Source organism: Labrus mixtus, chromosome 4 (assembly GCF_963584025.1).
Source record: "Labrus mixtus chromosome 4, fLabMix1.1, whole genome shotgun sequence".
NCBI classification, from domain to species: Eukaryota; Metazoa; Chordata; class Actinopteri; order Labriformes; family Labridae; genus Labrus; species Labrus mixtus.
In genome coordinates, this window is record NC_083615.1 from 27,669,537 (window position 1) to 27,689,791 (window position 20,255).

The 20,255-nt window shown below is 42.3% G+C and overlaps 1 protein-coding gene across 3 annotated transcripts in view; it reads right to left on the reverse strand.

The window, feature by feature from the left end:
* The window catches only part of elmo3 (engulfment and cell motility 3), a 54,220-nt gene that overhangs the window by 9,648 nt on the left and 24,317 nt on the right, over positions 1-20,255 (reverse strand). Inside the window, exons 1-15 of one of the 3 annotated variants that reach the window (XM_061036736.1) lie at positions 19,056-19,328; positions 13,345-13,453; positions 10,049-10,089; positions 9,213-9,285; positions 7,252-7,302; positions 6,791-6,960; positions 5,599-5,698; positions 5,363-5,514; positions 4,565-4,643; positions 3,043-3,093; positions 2,803-2,925; positions 2,587-2,709; positions 2,360-2,464; positions 1,678-1,786; positions 920-1,056 (exon numbers count right to left, since the gene is read on the reverse strand). In XM_061036736.1, the coding sequence (XP_060892719.1) occupies positions 920-1,056; positions 1,678-1,786; positions 2,360-2,464; positions 2,587-2,709; positions 2,803-2,925; positions 3,043-3,093; positions 4,565-4,643; positions 5,363-5,514; positions 5,599-5,698; positions 6,791-6,960; positions 7,252-7,302; positions 9,213-9,285; positions 10,049-10,089; positions 13,345-13,422 (1,392 nt within the window). In that variant the 5' untranslated portion in view covers positions 13,423-13,453; positions 19,056-19,328. Of the gene's footprint in view, positions 1-919; positions 1,057-1,677; positions 1,787-2,359; positions 2,465-2,586; positions 2,710-2,802; positions 2,926-3,042; positions 3,094-4,564; positions 4,644-5,362; positions 5,515-5,598; positions 5,699-6,790; positions 6,961-7,251; positions 7,303-9,212; positions 9,286-10,048; positions 10,090-13,344; positions 13,454-18,893; positions 19,022-19,055; positions 19,329-20,255 lie in introns of those variants that run through there. The other 2 variants (XM_061036737.1, XM_061036738.1) reach the window with 2 other exon arrangements.

Genomic DNA, 20,255 nt, shown 5'->3' on the forward strand with positions numbered 1-20,255 from the left:
ACGCCTGCAAAGATCCACGTAAGATAAGAGACTCAACTCACTGCCGCTGAGAACCGCTTTGTTTTCTCATACGCACTCCTGAAAATTTCTAGAGAATTTCAGGAGGTCTGACCGTGAAATCCTCCTGGTCTGGTTTGTTCACACATGCACCTCACAGCCGGAGACTATCCCTGTCGGAGGGGCGGGGGGTCTCCTTTGGCAAGACATGACACAAAAAGCGCAGAAGTGGCAGACAAAGCAAAAGAGTCCACTACACGATGCTAAAACTAGAATATTTGCCTTTATATGAATTCTACGTGTAGTGCAACAGAATCACAGTATCAACAAAAGAGTGGAGAAGAACATACCGCGTGCACAGAGATCGTATACGAGCAGACAGTCTATGGTCGTGCACAGATCCGGGGAATAAACGTCACCACCCCCTCCAAATCGCTCGAGGTGAATTCTCCTGATAATATCCTGCTGCGTTCTCACATCAGCTCACTCTGACTTTCTGCAGAAAAAATACTAGGGGTCTGGCAGGAGAAACTCCGTGTGAAGCCAGAGTGAAAAATTCAGCTGATTGTGTTCACACATGCCAAACCAAGCCGCCCACGAGGAGGACCACAGCCTCTGCATACAGGGCACACGCATCAACCACAAACCAGCGGTGCCCCGTAGCTGGTAATCCCACTGACAGCAGTTCCTCTTGTTGTGTTGTTTTGGAGAAAATGCTTATTTAGTTTCTCACTGAGTTCAAAATGTTTTTATGTTAAAATACCCAACAAGCTGCTGACTCTTTTAATGGTGAAAAAAAAAGAGGAATGAGTTTTAGGTACGATTGTTCAATCATAATCCTCCTGCATGGCTCCTGCATGGCTCCTTCAGTCCTGCTCGGCCTTTGAAGGCAGACTTTTACAGCATGCTAAGCTTAGCGTACCTTGTCGAAGTCCTCCTGTGTGGCTCTCATCTCCTTCCAGGTCTTGTTGAGCAGCTGAATGCAGACACAGAAAAGCTCCTCCATCAGCCGGTCCTGACTGAAGAAGATGGGGTGGTAGTGGGATCCCGTCTCTGAGGCTGAGATACACAATGACGTATTAAAGATAGATTCAGTAGCTTTTTCCTAATAAACTAAAACACAGACTTATACAAAAGTAATTCTGCTCAATCATCACTAATGTGCCTCCATACATGTGTGGTGGTAAATGTGTCTGCAGAGACCCTGTCCTCTGACTGGATTGTACTGTTCTGGTTTGTTTTGGTTGAGTCAGGACGTTTCTGGGCAGAGCTGGTGTGTCTCCTCCGGCCAATGACAGCAGAGCAGGTGAGTTCAGGAGTAGGTACAATTCAGCGATTGGATGCAATTCAAACCGGCAAATATGACGGACGTGGAAGTCACGTGACTTGGGTGACCTTGTGTTGGCTGTGACTGGCAGATGCTAAGTTGGCCTGCTCTCTGACGGACAGGCAGGTGCCAAACACCGGAGGTTAGCATGTGCTGCCGTGCAGTAGCTACCTGAAGTAAATGTACACACTGCGTCCTGCAGTGAGTGTGGCTTCTGGGGGCGATGAGCACAGGAGGAAGGGGGGGCCAGTTTGAACTTTGTGTTTACAAACTGCGGACTCCTGCTTTAAGTTTGACACCAGTATTGAGTGGGAGAAACGCTTAAGGCATTAACAGGTCGGAGGTGAACTTACGAGGCTCGCCGATACGAAGGATTTCACACAGGATGAGAGTGAGCTGGATGCTGCTCCGTGCAAAAGGACACTCGTGTTTGTCCTCTCTACTGCTGTTCTCCAGGACAAACTGAGAGAGAGACACATTAAGACATAAGAATTACATTAAAGCTGGTTCTTAATTAAACCCTCAAAACAAGGTTTACTACTACTCAACAAGTACTTAACATGTGCTCAAACAGACAAAACATGAGTGAGTTACATGATCACCTGTCATCAGGTATTTCAAATAAATACAAATATTTTAAAAAAGGAACAGCTTTGATTAAAGTCCTTCTGCTCAAGGACATTGACATGATGCTAACTGTGACATAGCACAGTCAGAAAATGTTAGAAATAATGTTTTGTGGCTGTAATACTGATTCTTCAAATAAAGGAGTATTTGGGGCGCCAGTAGGTTAGTGGTTAGTGCATGCGCCCCATGTACAGAGGCTATAGTCAAGCACCAAGTGGGCGGCCCCGGGTTCAAATCCAGCCTGTGACTCCTTTCCCGCATGTCATTCCTCACTCTCTCTCTCTCTCTCTCTCTCTCATCCCGATTTATGACTCTATTCCAATTTCCTGTCTCTGCAATAAAATCCCTAAATAATCATTTGAAGAAATAAATATGAATGTGTATTTAATTAACATAAATCATAGTCACCCTGCTGTAGGCGTCCGGATAGCGTGCAGCAAAATAAAACATGGTGTCCAAAGCGAGAAGACCTGGAGGCGTTCGCACCAAGTCCTGACCGGGGTTACTATTGTTCTGAAGAGAAGACATAAAAGAGAATATTAATCACAGTCTGAAAATATGAACAGCACAATTACTCAAACCTTTGATGGTGTAAAACGTTTCAAATTAATGATTAGGGGACAATAAAGACTTACAGAAAAGCCTAACTTCTTGAACTCTTTGGCGCAGAGCGAGCGTCGTCTCTCGTGGCTCAGGCTGTTCTCGCTTTCTGTCTCAAACGCCGCCTGACGCAGGCCGTGAAGGATGTCTCTCTGCTCCTGGAGTGACACAGAGACGAGACAGACAAGAGGAAATGTTGACATCTTTGTTTGTGGAATTCACAGAAAGTCATAAAAAATGTTTATCCTCACCTGGCTGTAACAGTCCAGTGGCGTCCTCATGCGAGGCTCCAGGTGATTCAAGGTAACAGACTGCAGCACATAGAGGTAGTGAGCCATCTCATCCTGGACTGCACCAGAACTGTGGATGATGTTCTGCAGAGAAAAAAGCTATTTTGTTAACACACTAATGCACTGTTGCATTGGTCACTTCATAACATAATCACTCTGTTAACTGTGCAGATTATTAATGCAAATAAGCAAATCATTTACTTTATAAATGTACTGCCGGAGGTTCTTCTTGCTCAGGAATGCAAACATATCCTGGAAAAGAGAAGACAACAAACATGAGAACAGAGTGAGCACATGTTAAAGGTGTAAATTGGGTGTAATGACATGTTTCTAACATGAGGTGGCGTCAAAGTGTCAGTCACTGATTAGTGGGCGGGACGACGGTTGGCATGTTGGACTTCGACCTCTGTGATGAAATCGTCTCTTGCTGGTACATGCATCCCCAACCGTTTTGTTGAAGACTATTCTGCTGATAAGAAGGGTGGATGTGTTGACCTACTGTTAAAACGAGGAAGTGTGTGTGAGTAACAACGAGAGTCTGACAGAAAGGAGACTGGGCGCTGAATAAAGGATCTGTTCCGTACAATGAGAGAGAGGAACAGAACAGAGGGAGAGAAAGACTCTACTGTCTGAAAATGAGCAGGCAGGATTAGAAGATTGGGCTGTTCCAAGATGTCTTCAGACACAGCGCCTGCAGGATCCTGACTCACATGGTCAATGATGGACTGCTGGTGCAGAAACCTCCCTTAACACAAAATCACATGCTGCATCCCTCAAGCTGTTTTCACATATATGCACTACCGGGGGGCAGGCAGGAAGAATTCTGGGTAAGGTCGGAGTGCAAAATTTGGCTCTTTGCGTTCACACGTGATTAAGGGTTCAGTCTGAAAATACTAATATATAAAAAAACATCAGTGAAGTTAAAGCATGCAGAGTGCATACTCATTCAGGACTGCAGACCACATTGTCTGGAAGTGACAGACACACAGGAAGGCCCTGAAACCAACTAAATACCTGCTGGTCTGAACGTTTGAAAGTCTATAGCCCCTTCACACATGAACTCCTGACATTTTGTAGACAGCTTTAGGACATTCACGGTCAAATTTTCCAGTAATTGCCCTTTAAACACCAAACAGTTAGAGACTTTCTGTGTCAGACATACTCTTCTATTCTAGAAGATTCTAAATTTTCCCTGGGAATGTGCAGATGGAGGAGGAGGAGAAGCCTTCAGTTTAAGTATCTCTTAAGCCGTTTTCACATATACTCCACACTGCGGGAGACTATCCCTGTCAGACAGGAGGAGGTCGGGGGGGGGTCTCCTGAAGTAAGACGTGACGGAAAAAAACAACGACAAATCGTCTGTTTGCATTCACACATACAGCTCCTCCGGGAAATATCAGGAGGTTTTCAGGAGATTTCTGCAAGTGTGAAAGCACTATTACTGTGTTGAATACACTACAACATATAAAAGGATATTTCAGAAGAGTAAAAAACATAAAACTGGCATCAGAGGCGAGAAGTAAAGTGTATAAGACAGAGAAACTCCACTCAGTGTACACAACATCATCACCACCTCGCCCACGTGCTCACCGAGCATTGTGGGGCTGGCAGGAAGAGGAGGTGAACTGATTTAACCGTTTGCCCTCTCTGACAATACCAGGACATTTCCAGTAGCACGGTATGAGTGGGGTTAATGAGAAGAGGAAGTTTATAACAGCAGCACCTGTCGGTCGGAGTCTCCGGCTGTTTGTAGTAGAGCCATTAGTAGCGCCATGGCTTTGGTCTGAATCTGCTGGTTTGTCCTGAAAGAGATCAGAGAGGAGAAAGTGAACACAGCTCAGATGCTCCACAGATGCATGAAATGTGCGTTTTTGTGTGTGTGGGTGTGTGTGTGGGGAGGCTGAGATCAAAACGATGTTTATGCTCTTTAAAGGTTCAAGTCTCACATCGACACATTTCATGATTAAAGTGTGAAACCTTGCAGTGATAAACTGCAGTGATACAATCAGCATGAGTGTTTGAGATACTTAAAGATGTCCTGTTACAGAAACAACACTCATCACCCTCACACAAAGGTGTTATTCTGTCTGTTTCTTTTTATCTTTCACTTCAACAGGTGATGATAAATCCAGAGCTGACTATCGCCATTAAATTTGTTATTTTTATTTTTATTTTTTAAGTTTATTTATGCCTTTATTTTAGAGACAGGACAGTGAATTGAGTCAGACATCGGGCAGAGAGAGAGGGACTCTTTACATGGAGCAGTGCACAAACAAATAGGCTACCGTTGCTTCCAATTTATTTATTAATTTTCAATGTGGATGTTAAACTTGAAAAAGAGATTATTGTAACATTTAACTTCTGGTAAATTTGTTAAAGTCATTTATTTTTCACTTTTGCCAACTCAAGTCAGCTGACCTCATTTGCTCCTGACTCTCCAAAGAGACAAGATTTTGACATTTTGAATCACTCCCTGGATCTTTATGGATGTTATGGTAGTTAGCCAAAATCTGTGACTTACACCTGTAGGTGAGCGATGAGTCTCTCCATGGTCACTTCTAGTTTGACCTGCAGGAAGAGGCTGTGACTGCTCAGCACCATGCTCTCCAGGATGTCCAAGGACACCTGCTGTATGGATGCATCGGTGGGCTTGGCGTTGACGAAGCTGGCAATCTGAAGGACGAGAGAAAAGTAAGGATGAAAAGAAAGGAGAAAAAAACTGTGGGAGAGTACAAGCCGAGGCGTCAGGTTCAGCACCTTCTTGATGAAGACCGACGAGAGGTTCTCCCAGGAAACTATCCCATGATCCATCAGTTCCATGAAGCCTGTCAGAGTGTGGGTCATGATCACATTACTCCTGAATGACACACAGAAGACACATTTTGTTCACTGAGGTCGTCAACATATTTCATACCTCAATACCATGTGTTATAAAAATGATGACATCTCAGATTATTAAACGATCCATAGAATCAAAAAGTTCTGAGAGAAATCAGCGATGGTCCATTCAAATTAACAGGTTGACAAAACCTCAAATACTGACACTTCTTATAAAGAGGCAAAAGTCGTGTTCAAGGGCCCGCCTCATGAATAACATCCCTGCCCTCCCCTGACATAACCCAGACTCTCATCAGCCCCACAGTCAGAGAACATTACAGTAATGTGAAGGCTGAAACTGAATCTATGTGTTACATTAACGCACACTGGAATTCATATTTTCTATTTACACTGCACGCAATCTTGACTATACCTGCACAGCTCCTCCATTGCACAATTTGTACATTTGTTTTTATATTCTATCATATATTTTCTAATAGCCTTTATATTTGTAACTTACTCTATTTAAGCTGTCAGCAGGAGCTCTACTGTTTTTATATTTCCTTGTGAACTGTTTTGCACAAAAACAGACAGCGTGTTAGCATGCGATTCTTGGAAATTAAAAAAGATGGCTGACGAGGACTTCTGCTTGTTTCGCTCTGGTATCAAAACAGTTAATGATATTGTTTGATTGCTATTAGTATGTTCTGGTACCATGACAACCCTCACAAAAATTCTGTTCAGGTAGACTGCATGTGTAGAACCTTTTCAGTAGTTCAATGAATAGTGTTTTTATTTATTTACATGTATGTTTGTAGGTTTGTAGGTGTGACCTCTGATCATAGAAACTAAAATGAGTCAACTTGCATTTATCTAAAGTATGTGGTTAAATATGTGCAGCCTTAAATATTTAGCAACACTTTTTTCGTCTACACATATAGCACGACAGGATGCAACGACCACTGATCTCAATCTGAGGCAGAGCGTTCAACCCCAGAAAGATGAACACACACGCACACGCACACACACACACACACACACACACACACACACACACACACACACACACACACACACACACACACACACACACACACACACACACACACACACACACACACACAGTACTTACTCATTTGAGTCCTCGACTATCTTAACCAATAAGAGGTGTCCGTCTCGGCTGATGAACTCCTGTGCAAATGTAACGTCTGTAGATGTGCTCGCCAGCTCCTTCAGCGAATCACAGCGCACGCCTGAATCGGAGCTCTGGATGCCTTTGAACAGGTCTTCTGCACAGCGACCCTGCGTTCATGAGCATCCACAAAACACACAAAGAAACACACATGGTCACAAACAAAACACATAAGACAAATTCACTTTTTTCTAGTTTTCATACACAATTATTTGTTTTGTTTTTTCAATGTATGTAACAAATGAGTGTGTGTGATTCTTTTGTCTTTGTATTCAGTTGACTCTCTGAGTCATGTAGAGTAAAAACAATGAAAGGTTGAAGCATCCAGAAAGCTGCAGGAATGTGGGGAGAATGAAGTGTAGGGCCGTGGTGGCGTTCGAGTGCGGTGGCTGCAGACTCACCGGTGCCTTGGTCAGACGCAGAATGCAGCCGTTCTTAATGTCCAGACGATTCTAAAAACAAACACACACACAAACACACACACATACACACACACATACACAGACACATACACAGACACACACACACACATACATGTTAGAACATAAAATATTTAAAATGACATATACATTGTCAGACCACAACAGAGAGGAAGTAATATGTCACAAGTTAACCACATGCACGGACACACAAACTGTAAATCTATATACATCCTGCACGCAATAGGTAAAAGCTGGGCAACCTACACAAACGTACACTCATCTAGTCACTGCAGGAACAGCTCTGACTAATTAAAAAAAAAAAAACATGGTAGACATACATTTATGTTTTGTAAGGAGCCCCGAAGCCCCCGATTTGAGGTAGTTTGATAATCTGTAACCAAAATTGTCAAATCCATGCGAGCAGGTTTGCAATCAGTGGGTGTGTTTTCATATAATGATCACAAAGTTTTGCAAGATGTGCGTAAAATTTCATAAACTGTGCGAGCAGATTTATATTACACAGTTCACAAATCCATGTACACAGTTAAGGAGATTGTGTCCACAATTCGCAAATCTGTCCCCCCCCCCCTCCTCTCTAGAGTCCATGCTCACACAGGTCACCATGTGGTGGACACTGAAGCTTCAGTGTTTATCCAGCTCTGCATCAGTCTGTAAACCTTTCTGTGTTCTAACCTCTCTCCATTTTTCAAAAGCATCTCCAATATTGATCCTAGTTTGAGCACGTTTCTGCTCGTGGAGCTTATTAGAAACATGCAGAGGCTTTTTAAGTCGGGTACAATCACTTCTATCTGAACCACTTCTCTTGCCCGCTTCCATCACTGCAACACCTGTTGGTTTGACCTGATAACTGCTCTCATATCTGGTAAACCGAGGGGCGTCCAAAACGGCGGTGTGGGGGTGTCTTAAAACCGCCTACCTTCTCTGGTCCAAACAAATCCAGAGCATTCAGGACCAGAATCTAAAGTTAGAAGGAGGACATACTGGCTGCTGCATTGTTGTCAGAGAGGCCAGCACTTCAACATAGCATGTTTCCTTAATGTCTGATCATATAGTAAGGTACCTTTATCATTTCAGATATCTTACTGATTGGAGCTTTTACTTGGGTATAAAGCTATGCATGTATCATATAACCCAGTTTGTCTCTGCAGATATCCTGAATCAGTTTTGGGAGATTCAAATTTGGATCGCTGCATAAATTCCTGTAAACTGAATAAAATCTCTTCGCACAGACTTTCTGGAATCAGACCGCTGCTGAGAGCAGGAAATGATCAATTATAACACGGCCTGACATGAAGTCGAGTGTTTCTCAGACTCGTCATGAAGCTGCTCTTCTTAAGCCGAAACATCTGCTTCACTATAAACTCAACATCTGTAATCATCTTCGTACCAACTGTAAGAGTCGTAAAAGTAAGAGACGATTGTTTTTCAGTCTGTAAACAGTACTTCATTCATTCATCTAAACAGAGAATATTTCTCTCCAGTCCTTCTGTCTGTGTCTAATGGAAATGTAAAGTCTTCTGCAGCCCTGACTTCAGCTGAAAAAGGGGGAGGGCTGTCAGAGGCAACCTTTTCAAAAGGTCACCTGACACCAAGAGGCTGCATGTAGCACCAGCTGCTTCTCTCTTTTCCGGTTCCTTTGTTTTTTCAGTCAGTCCCACACTTCAGCAGCGTTAATGACAGCATGTGAAGCTGGCTTCATCTACAGTCAGTTACTTTCTTTTTCGGGAAAGTTCCTCTCAAAATCAAAAGCCGGGATCGCAGAGTTGTGATTTATGTCGAGCTTAAACTTTATAGAAAAACCTGAAGAAGCTGAGTCAGCTCTGTTATGTAATGTCTTCAAGACGTGCTCCAACATTTGCTGGACTGGATTCCTTGAACAGATAAATATTTGAGTTGATATGTGCGGAGATGTGACTCACCGATTCAGTGATGTACGTCTGAACCCCGTCTGCATTCTGCAGGGCGTAGTTGTCGGGACCTGGGAGATTCCAGCTGAACAGAAACACACAAACACACAAACACAAACAAATGAATTAATTATTACAGTTTAATCAAATAGAAGACGCAAGACGATGCAAAAACTCAAATCTTAGTATAGTATCAAAGCTTTTTAAAAACTACAGTTCTACAGTCAAATGTTTAACACAAGTTTTTCTGGCAACATTTTGGTGCAATTTAGACAGTTTGTAGAAGTATGCCTGCAATATTGTGTAATTAAAAACAAGAAATCAGACAATATTTGGTGACTGGGGCTTCTAGTTATGTTGCCGTTGTATTGAAAATGGTTTCGTTGGGGGCAGCAGTAGTCCAGACTGTGGAACATGTCTGGAAACTGGTCTGGTAGCTGGATAGGTGCCAGTACACTTCCTGAGCACTGCCGAGGTACCAGTGAGCAAGGCACTGAACCCCCAACTGCTCGGGCGCTCTTTCATGTGCAACCCTCTATCTGACATTTCAGCCTTTTTAGTGTGTGTTTCAGCCTGTGTGTGTGTGTGTGTGTAGCATGTTAAATAACAGAGTGTAAAAGTAATTTCCCCTCGTGGGATAAATGAAGTATATTAAAAAAATACACTGAGGCAATTCAAAGTGCTTTACAGATAGTTAAATACAGAAATGTAATATAATAAGAGAGAGGAAGTGCAGGAATTCATTTAAAAAAAAAACAGAGACATGCATAGTGTAAAAAAAAAAGAAGTAAATTAGATAAGCTCATTGTGAGACAGCATCAAGGCAGCAAAACAAATCATGGACTCACCCATCGCACACCTCCTTTATCACAGCAGAGAGAGGCTTTTTCTGCAACGAGACACCAGGGAGTCACACACAGAGAACATCACATTTCAAATACCTGCACACATCATGAATAACACACCTGCTGCTGTGTATGTGTGGGCCATAAGACGAGGACTCAGAGACTCTGCAGTGAGAGTATTTCCTCTCATTCAGGGGAGCTGGACTCATGCTTCAGTAATGACTGGCTGTTATGGGATTACGCTACCACAGCTATTCTGTCTGGCTGCAAACCTCCAAAACCTCGTTTGCCGAGGAGAGGAGCTCCCCAACGCTTTCTGAACAATGTTACCCTCAGTGCCCGGATCCCTCTTTGTACGTAAATAAAAGCCAGACTGCTTCCACGTCTGACTCTCAGCCATCCTGCTCATTAGTGGTCAGCCCCGCGGTCAACCAATCAAAATGTCTCTGGGTTCTGTGGTAGACCCAGTGGATGCTCTGTGATTAGAGGCAGCCAATACGGTCGACCAATCAGAGATGTTTCAGGGTTGAGATGGCTGGGCCAGGATTGGTTGGGATGTAAAATAACATTACTGTGAGTAGAGATTGGACTTTTTGACTGAAGGGTCATTACAACACAAACTCATGGAAATCTCACTTTAAGTGTCAGAGCTTGAGAAGAGTGTGACATTTTTTCATTCCAGTTTTTCTTCATTTTTCAGCCGGTCCATAACCACCTGTCAAACCATAGAAACGTGTGGCAGTGTCCTAAATCACACATTACTCACTGTACAGTGTAGTGGTGTCCAAGTTCTGAGTGAGCATTGTCAAACCTTATGTAGTGCACTCATTGTATCCCATAATGCATTGTGAAAAGTAGTGTACAACCAACGGTCAATATCCAAGCAATTCATTTTTAACGTTCAGTCAACCTAACGACAGGCTGAGAGCTGGAGCTGAGGCGGGTTTTAAGCCTCTTGATGAACCGTTACATCGTGCCCACCTGTCAATCATGTTAGCTGCGCGCCTAACTATGGATAACACGTATCATTCATAAAACAAAACGGAGCTGTATCAGGCTGTAAACATGTTGATTTATGCTGTAAAAACTGCATTTTTGCCAGTCATGTGTATGTGACTTCCTGTGTTCCTGGAGCCAGCCTCAAGTGGACACTTGACAAACTGCAGGATTTTGCACTTCAGCATTGGCTTCATTTTTTTGCTGCTTGGTGGGGGTCCTTAAAGAAACAGCAGCTGAAATGAAGTGTTTCAGGCAGAAGCGGAAATGATGGATTTTACAGACGCCAGTATCAGATAAATAAGGAGGTTTTTCAGCTACACATCTCACAACGCTACTCAACAGGTGTCCCAGACCGACTTCATTAATGGTGAAAGTGAGTTTAATAGATCTCCTTTAATGGGGCTGGGCCTACCTATTGTCCACATATTGAAAATAAAAAGACGCTTCATTTATTAATTTCCCTCGACTAATCCATTATGAATTTTACGACAACAGTTTAATGAAACATTGAAAACGTTAGGGCTCCAAATGTGAGAATGAAAAAGCAGCAGGGTGTGTTCATGAAAAAAAAGAAGTCATAAACACGACCTGTTGGTTTAACTAGCTTTAACGAACTAATGAGACTATCCTGTATAACAGCAGCTGTTATCACACCTCACTGGTGAGGAAGTGGAGACAGTCGACTTCTGTACGCACGCACGCACGCACGCACGCACGCACGCACACAACCACAACCACAGTTTATTAGTTTGCACTGTGATAACCTTAACTTCTGCATTTTAGCTGGTTTTATATCTTTTCATTACTTTTGCAAATTCAGGGAAACCTAACAGAAAATGAATCCATATAAAAAAAACATTTTGTGTCCAACATGTGTCCAACAAAGGGCTGGGGGACATATTTGTTTTTAAGATGTCTGTAGGCACTTGGGTTAGGAACCAGAGGGTCGCCAGGGCGGACCATGTCTGGAATTGGGTCTGGTAGAGGTGCCTTGAGCAAGGCACCGAACCACCATGGGTTAGGTTTAGGGGTACGAATGGACCATAGAAGATGACCCTGATACTTTTAAATTGTTTGTGTGGCAGGCAGCATTTTGTGTGTTATAAACGGCGACAGAGGGTCAGAAAAGATATGAACAATACGTAAGCATTAGGGGAGTAACTGTATGTTTATTCATCAAGCAGGCAGTCATATGACGAATACGTTTGAGTGAGAGATTTTTGAAAAAAGGTGTTCACAGATGGCAGCAAGAACGGCACGTACCAAACCGCTACTTCTGTGTGCTGTTACAGCCCTAGTGAGCAGGAACATTCATCACAAGATGATTACTCATTAAAACATTTCTAAATGGAAATGCATTGTTTTAGTTTTTGTGACTTTCAATCCGAGTGAAAGACTACTTTTCCGGCTCAATATATTTTGAGATTTAAGTTTTAATTTTAAAAAAGAGCCAAAATATAACATCTCGTCCTGTTCCTGTGAACCCAATATGTCCCATACCCAATATGAGCTGAGTGTATCGTCACAACCCTTATTAAAGGCATTTTACATAATCCAATCGTCTCAAAGCGAGTGGGCCTGAAGAAATCCAAGAGGCCCCCCTTTCTCTGCGCTTTGGTTGCTTATTGAAGTCTATCCCCCAGTCTGTCAGGCTGCCTCTTAATGCTTCTGCATGAAAAATAAGATTTATTTCTGTGATTTTTTGTTTGAGAATACTTCTGTCCCTGGATTTCGTCTCTCAGGTGCAGACATGTTTTGTGTTGTGGAAAGATAAAAGGTGTCTATGTGTTGTGGCCCTTGCTGTTTTTGTCTGACCGGCCTCAGGGCGTTCCCCCAACACTACACAACTCCCTCTGAGGTTGGCTTTATGGTCACTGCTGTGGACTCTCGGTTTACCGCAGCAACTACAGCAGCCTGAGAGGAAGTGCTGCCTGAGAGGCTCAGCTAAGGACAAGAATTTCCCATGGTGGGTCACTGGCGAGAGAAGATAGAAGTCAGCAAAAGTGAAGTCTGAGAAGAGGCAGACGTTGTTTTTATGACATGACATTTAACTAAGAGGATGTTTTTTCAGATAGTATCAGCATTAAGAGTAACACAACTCATCCATGTTTAGAGTTGATTAGAGTTCATAAGATTCTTTGCTGTATGGCAAAAACTCCCTAACTACCTCAGCTCTTTGCATGGTCAAAAGAGAGAGTTTAATGTCATGAAGAGGATTTAAAAAATATATTTCTAACACTTCCTGTTGATACAGAGCTCGTGTGTGTGTGTGTGTGTGTGTGTGTGTGTGTGTGTCTTACCTGGTCCAGTTGTATGAGCTGGGGATAGGCCCCCGGCATCTGGATGGCTATCTTCACTATGTCCTTCTGTTGAGGCATGTTGGCCCCTCTTGAATCCTCGCCTCTCTACCTGTTAATAAAACACAAAGATGTGTTTAAAATAAAGCGTCCCGTCGCTCTACATATATTGTGTTTATGGCTTCTACCCCTGGATCCAGATTAAAAAACGTCAAATTTTTCATGATGAACTTTTTGTGTATCTGAAGATCTAAAAACACTTCGGGACAGTCAAATAATCAGTGAGTATGTTCTTCTTCTCTCTAGTTCTTGACTAAAACAGCTTTTATACACAAGGGGAGGAGCCGGCCGTCCCGTCCATGTAAACACAGCTCTAAAAACAACACAGCCAGCGGACTCGAGCTTCTCACTGTAGACAGTCAGGACTCAGAGACACATTTACACAAGACACAAGTATAGCTTTGTAGGTCAATAAATTTAAATCTGGGCAGCAATTATTTTATTCACTGTGTCAAAGTGAATAAAACTTCTCTGGTGGTAAGTGGTAACAGAGTGAAAGTTGACCAACCAGAGAGCAGCGGTGAATCGATGAGCTGATCCTTGTTGGGATGTTTTAAATGACTCATCAATGACTCACAGCAGTTGTTTCAGCCTTCGTTTTCATTATGAAGCAGTACAACGCTGTTCCTCTTTCACTGGGTGTTTATGGCGCTCCGAGGTCTAATTACTGTCTGTACACGCACTGCCTCACCACTTGCAGCTCACGCACACACATCATGCACACTTCCCCAGCCTTCAGTCACATTCCCAGAGGACACAGAAGAAGCTCTTGTGTCTCCAACCCTTCCCCCCCTTTCCTCCTCGTCCTCCTCCGTCTCTCCCTCGCCGTCAGCACATGGAAACAATACAGCTGGATCTAAATTCTTCTTCTGTACATTCATGAGCCGGTGATGAAAGAAACCGGGTCGAGGCGTGTGTCTGCTTGTGTTCGGTGTGAGTAATAACTCTTGGATGGTTGACATACCATCTCTGCAGTTTAAAAAAAGAAAGCCCTCACAGTTTACGACGGCTTTTAAAGCAATACTCATGTCAAAACAACCACACGTCTTTTCTGTCTTCTCACCTCGCTCGCCCTCAGGCAGCGTCTTTCCTGATAAAGAACACCTTCAAAGTAAAAGTAAACACGGGAAGGATCCTCTTCTTGCAGACCGAGGCTGAAGTCCTGCTGACTTTAAAAGAATATGCAAACACAATTAGACAACCCTGGAGGGCTGTAATAATTTCACTGTTGCAAAGTTCAACTTTCCTCCAACAAACAGTGACAGAGTGTACGGCCTTAATCTTCAAGAGATTTGGGGGGTTGTGGGTTTGTTCTAGGGCGGCTTATGAGTCAGCAAATTCAAGCTCAAACTCCGGGTAATGGTACGTCATGTCTTTGAAACAACAACAATGACCGTCTGTTGGCTTTAAGCTGAGTATCAGTCTGAGCTCCAGGGACGAATATGAGACTCAAACCCATGTGACCGTCAGCTTAAAGCTAATTAGTCTCTTGTTTGCACTAAAAGAAAAAATGAAAGTTTGGTCCCTTTAGCTTTTTCACATAAGGAGAACTGCCCCTGAAATTCTCCAGATCTGGTTGTTCACACATGCACCTCACAGCAGGAGACTATCCCTGCCAGACAGGAGGGGGGGTCTTCTGAGGTAAGATGTGACGTAAAAAAAAGACGCAGAAGTGGAGGATGGAGCAACAGAGTCCGCTACACGACGCTAAAATGAGAATATTTGCCTTTATATCAATGCTATGTGTAGTCCAACGGAATGACAACATCAACAAAAGAGCGGAGAAGAACATACTGGAGAACAGAAAACAGAATGCTGCTTCCCTTCCCATTGACTCGAGATGAATTCTCCGGAGAATATCCTGCTGCGTTCTCACATCAGCTCACTCAGACTTGCTGCAGTAGTACTCAGGGTCTGTCAGGAGAAACTCCGGGTGAAGTCAGAGTGAAAAATTTGTCTTGTTTGTGTTCACACATGCAGCTCCTCCTGGAAATATCAGGAGTTTTCAGGAGTTTTCTGCGAGTGTAAAAAAAAGCCCGAACACATGCAGCTTACGGCTAATAACTGCCAGTGATAGACAGATGTATCAGATGTAGCCTGTTACACTTTTCTGAACAGAACATCTCAGCAGACTTTTGTGGGGAAAGTAGCAAGTCTAAGAGTTCCTGCACTCAGGGTGAACCCGTTCATACTCATGCTCCATTATAGTCTGCATTCACCCTGACCTGTCTGTACACGCTGCAGGCCTCATGTAAAGCCTCATAGAGCTCAGGAGACTCTGAAGTTCTCCCTCCATTACAACAAGAAGGAGCTAGTCTGCTCAGATGTAGTGGTACTCATTAAATGCATCAACCTCTTCACCTAATCACATTACTGGCTGCGGGATGACCGGCTGAGAGAAGGACTCTTAAAAAGAGAAAAAAGGTGAGCTTTCAAAGAGGAGCAACTTTTCTTTTGCATTTCCACAAAGGCCCTTTTTAGGTACATTTAAAAACACAAACAGTCAAAGTAATGGTGAGAGTGCTGCACACATTTGAGTCTCAACATGCTGATGCTTTCTCAACCTCAGCGGAACAGAGAGGGGAGGTGTTCATGTTTGAGCCTCACAGAGGTTAACCTGGTGTGTGTGTGTGTGTGTGTGTGTGTGTGTGTGTGTGTGTGTGTGTGTGTGTGTGTGTGTGTGTGTGTGTGCGTGTGTGTGTGTGTGTGTGTGTGTGTGTGTGTGTGTGTGTGTGTGTGTGTGTCTGTCTGTGCCTGCCTGTGATGTTCTCTCAGTTAGGTAACATATTAAAGACCGCACCTTCTCCATATGCCTGTCTGCTTTCAAACAGAAGTTGAGTAAAGGTGTTCAAGTAGAAGTAAGCAACATTGACATTGAAGATGCTAGTTTGAAACTTGACTGTTGCCAAGCAACCCAAAGCTTCTCCTTACACAGTCGTTTACATGCAGTTAGAAAAAGTCAATTTATTGTGTTAGTCCGACTAAAACTGGATTTTTGAATGCATTTTAACATGTTAGTCAGACTGAAATCGTACTGTATCAAAGTCAGCATGTATACTCCTCAAACAGACCTAAACTGGACTAGTCGTTCTGAGCATGCTCCACAGTTTCCGTGCCGCGCTTTGACCCAGAAGTCAAACGGCATGAATGTGTAACAGAAGTCAGGCTATAATCTGTCTTCAGATATCACCATGACACGAAGGAAGGCGAGAAAGTGCCATCATGGACTGTGATTCATGAAGGTACTGATCATACAATAAAATGATTAAAGGAGTTCTATTCTGCTGATCCATATTTAAAAACATTCATATAATGTTACCATGTTGGATGAACATATTGAACTTTGGCAAAGATTTTTACCTAACCCTAAACTTCCCTAACCCTAGCACAAGATACACAGTTGTTGGCGTAATCCCCGGACGTGGTTTCCTCCTGGTCCAAGTCTCTGAGTCGTTCTTACGACTTCAGATTGTTCACATTTTTCAGTTCAGAAAGTCGGCATGTTGTAACAACAGCACAGAAAGAGCTGATGCTACAAAGAAGAACAGTGAAATGTAACTGTTAAAAGTTGCTGTGCGATACGTGAATTAATTAAAAGTATTTTAAGATTAACAAAACATACAATTCTGACGTCAAGTCGGGAAGTCGGGGAACCTAATTCTTTTCCGAGTAGTTGTTCTGACTTGAGCAGGTGCTCCTGTGCATTTTACAACTCGGAATCTCGTTTTTCCGATGTGTCCGACACCACATAAATGCACCAGGCAGCACATTTAAAATTCCCTGTGACTGCATACAGAACTGGCCAATCAGAGGAAAGTGGGCCTATGGGGAGGGGGGGGGGGGATCCTTAAAGAGACAGCACCTGAAATTAAGCGTTTCAGGCAGAGGCTGATATGAGGGATTTTACAGACGCCAGTATCAGATAAATAAGGAGTTTTTTGAGCTACACATCTTGCGACCCTACTCAATAGGTGTCCCAGAATGACATAATTCATGGTGAAAGTGAGTTTAATAGATCTCCTTTAATGGAAATAGTAGGCACTCAAAAAAGTAATCAAAACTAGCTAGTTGGAGCCAAATTATTTAAATCAGAATACCTTTTTTTTTTTTACTCTGAATGGAATAAATGAAGGGTTTAAATTGTTCTGAAGGGATATTTGTCAATATTCTGACCAGGAGGAAACACACGGTGGACTGTAAGTGTTTACAAATTAAAATGTCATTATGTTAGGGGGAAGTTCGGATACAGTAGAAGGAAATCTGTATGAAGATAAACACAAAGCTGTCATATTGTGGTTATTTCCTCTTCGTGTCAGAATTGAATTGAAGAACTTTGACGTGAGTGTCGTAAAGATTAAAGTGTCCACCATGTTCAGCAGCTGTCAGTGCTCGTGTTCTTCTGTGAGCACTTTGCTTCATAAAGCTTAAAACCAGCAGAACGTCCAGAACTTTTGTTCATCTGCAGACTCACAGTGTGCCTCCCTCAGACCCCCTGGACTCACCCCCCTCCCCACCTCTCTGTGCATGTGTGAGAGTGTAGGGGGAAGCTCTCAGCTGCCTGACATTCCTAACCTGACAGGGTACCCCACACACACACACACACACACACACACACACACACACACACACACACACACACACACACACACACACACACACACACACACACACACACACACAAACACAAACACACAAACACATGTAATACATCTCTAATAAAGGATTAATACTGAGCCATTTCCGTAATAAAGGATCCTTTGAAGAGAGAATTTATCATTTAAACAAAATTTTAAAAAGTGACATATAGTTTCAGCAGTGAAATAAAATAGGGTTATTATGCATTTCATAGCATTTCCATAGTTTTAGCAATATGAGCATTTGCATTAAACTCATTGCAAAAATTATCGGAATGAATTGAATAATTTATCTACAGAAATGTCTACTATTGGATGGTGGTTTGAGAATAATGTCAATGTTTTCACAGTATGTTGATTCATTTATGAAGCTCAAGCGAGCTCTCAGATGAATCGGGGCCAATTAGGAGAGGATTGTTTTGGACGTCTTGCAATCACAACAAATAGTCTTAAATTTCTGACTTATTTGTATCATTCTTTAAATCCTAATGTATGGGCAGACCTAGTATGAAACACGGGCTATTTATTACAATCGAGTCAGGCTTTCTCATTCAGCATGCAGAAACATCAACGATTCACAGGAGGTCTCGGTTTAAAGTCGATGTTTTCACAAGGTTTTCATTTTATGGAGCTCAAGCAAACTATCAGATTAATCTGGGACAATTTAGAGATGATTTGGTTTATTCTCATATCCTGCAATCACAATCAACATTACACAGCTACAACTGATCTTTAATATCTGATTCTGTTATTCAACAAATGCATCGCTCATTGTCATTTTTCTCACACTATGCAGACGTATTAGCCTTTTTATCCCAATGATACAAATACAAGTCAGTGAACATACGAGTTACTCACATAAAGTCAGTGCTGCTTGAACGTTTGAGCTGAGTCAACAAAGTCATACCAAACTATATAAATAAAGCATGAATACATGTGGCAGGTTAACAGCTGTGTGAAAATAAACAGAAAGAAGTGTGAGAGTCGGCTGCAGAGCTTTACTTTCTGCCTGCGTCCTACCTGGTTTGAAAAGATAAGTCGAGGTTTTACTGTCCTGCAGGAGCCGCCGCAGACCGAGCGAGAAACATTTGAAAGTCTCCTCTTTTTTCCCCCACCTCCTCGGTTAAAACAGCCTCAGTCCTTAAAAGTTCCTTTTTCTTAGTAACACATTCAAACTGTTCGAAAACACAAAGAAACTCCTTGTTATAACTTTCCAAGAATGTTTTTTAGTTGTCGTAAAAAAGTTCCGGGTTGGTTTGAGTTGGTCGGACGAGAGTTTTGTGTCAAGACGGACACATTTGGATGATGGCTTCCGGTCAGGGCTTTCAGAATAAAAGTCCAGTTTAAGTACTGATTAGCGTAGAAACAGAAACTTTGCAGGTGAAAGCGACGATCATTTTTTTTATTTATTTAAAGCAAAACATGCATTTGAATTATACGTTTTCATGTGATTGTTTACCATCCCAGTGTCTTCCACAAAAGGCAGTCAATTAACAACTTAATTCCTCGATCAATTTTGCGCTTTTATTTTGAAATTAATAATATAAATTCTGGATATAATGTTGATATTCAAGCTGAGCTAGACCAGTTTTTCTTTGCAAATTTCCAAGAAGTTCTTAGACGAATTAATTCAAAGTTCCGGGTGGTTACCGTCGCCCCCTGCCGTCCCATTTGTTTGAAAGATAGTTTACACAATCGTTTTTCAACGCTAGTTAAATATTAACAGAACTGCATTAAACACCTACGTTGTTACAGTTAGTGACACCTCTTTATTATCCCTGTGAGAGGAAAGTTAGTCTTACAAACATACAAACATTCAGCCAACAATCAACATTTATTTTTAATTTATTTGTATTGCTGACCATGTAATATGTTTTAATCTCCTATGTTACATCCTGGTTCTACTTTTTTTGTGATTATATTTTATGTTTGTCATGTTTATACAGAATTAATTTAAATATCATGTTAAGCAAAACATTTCTGTCATCAGTAATCATGCGTGTATGTCTGTGCTCATTGTCATACTCCCTCCCTTCTCCTTGTTCCCATGGCAACCAAGTGTAGGGGGGTACTACCCCCCAAAGTTTTCCATCTACGCATGAACCCAAATTCAGGAACAAATGCAACATTTCAAATTCAACTTGTATCACTTTTTTCATCCCTCATATTATATGTGGGTCCTGTGTTTCTCCCTGTGTGGTGAAACACAACATTTATAAA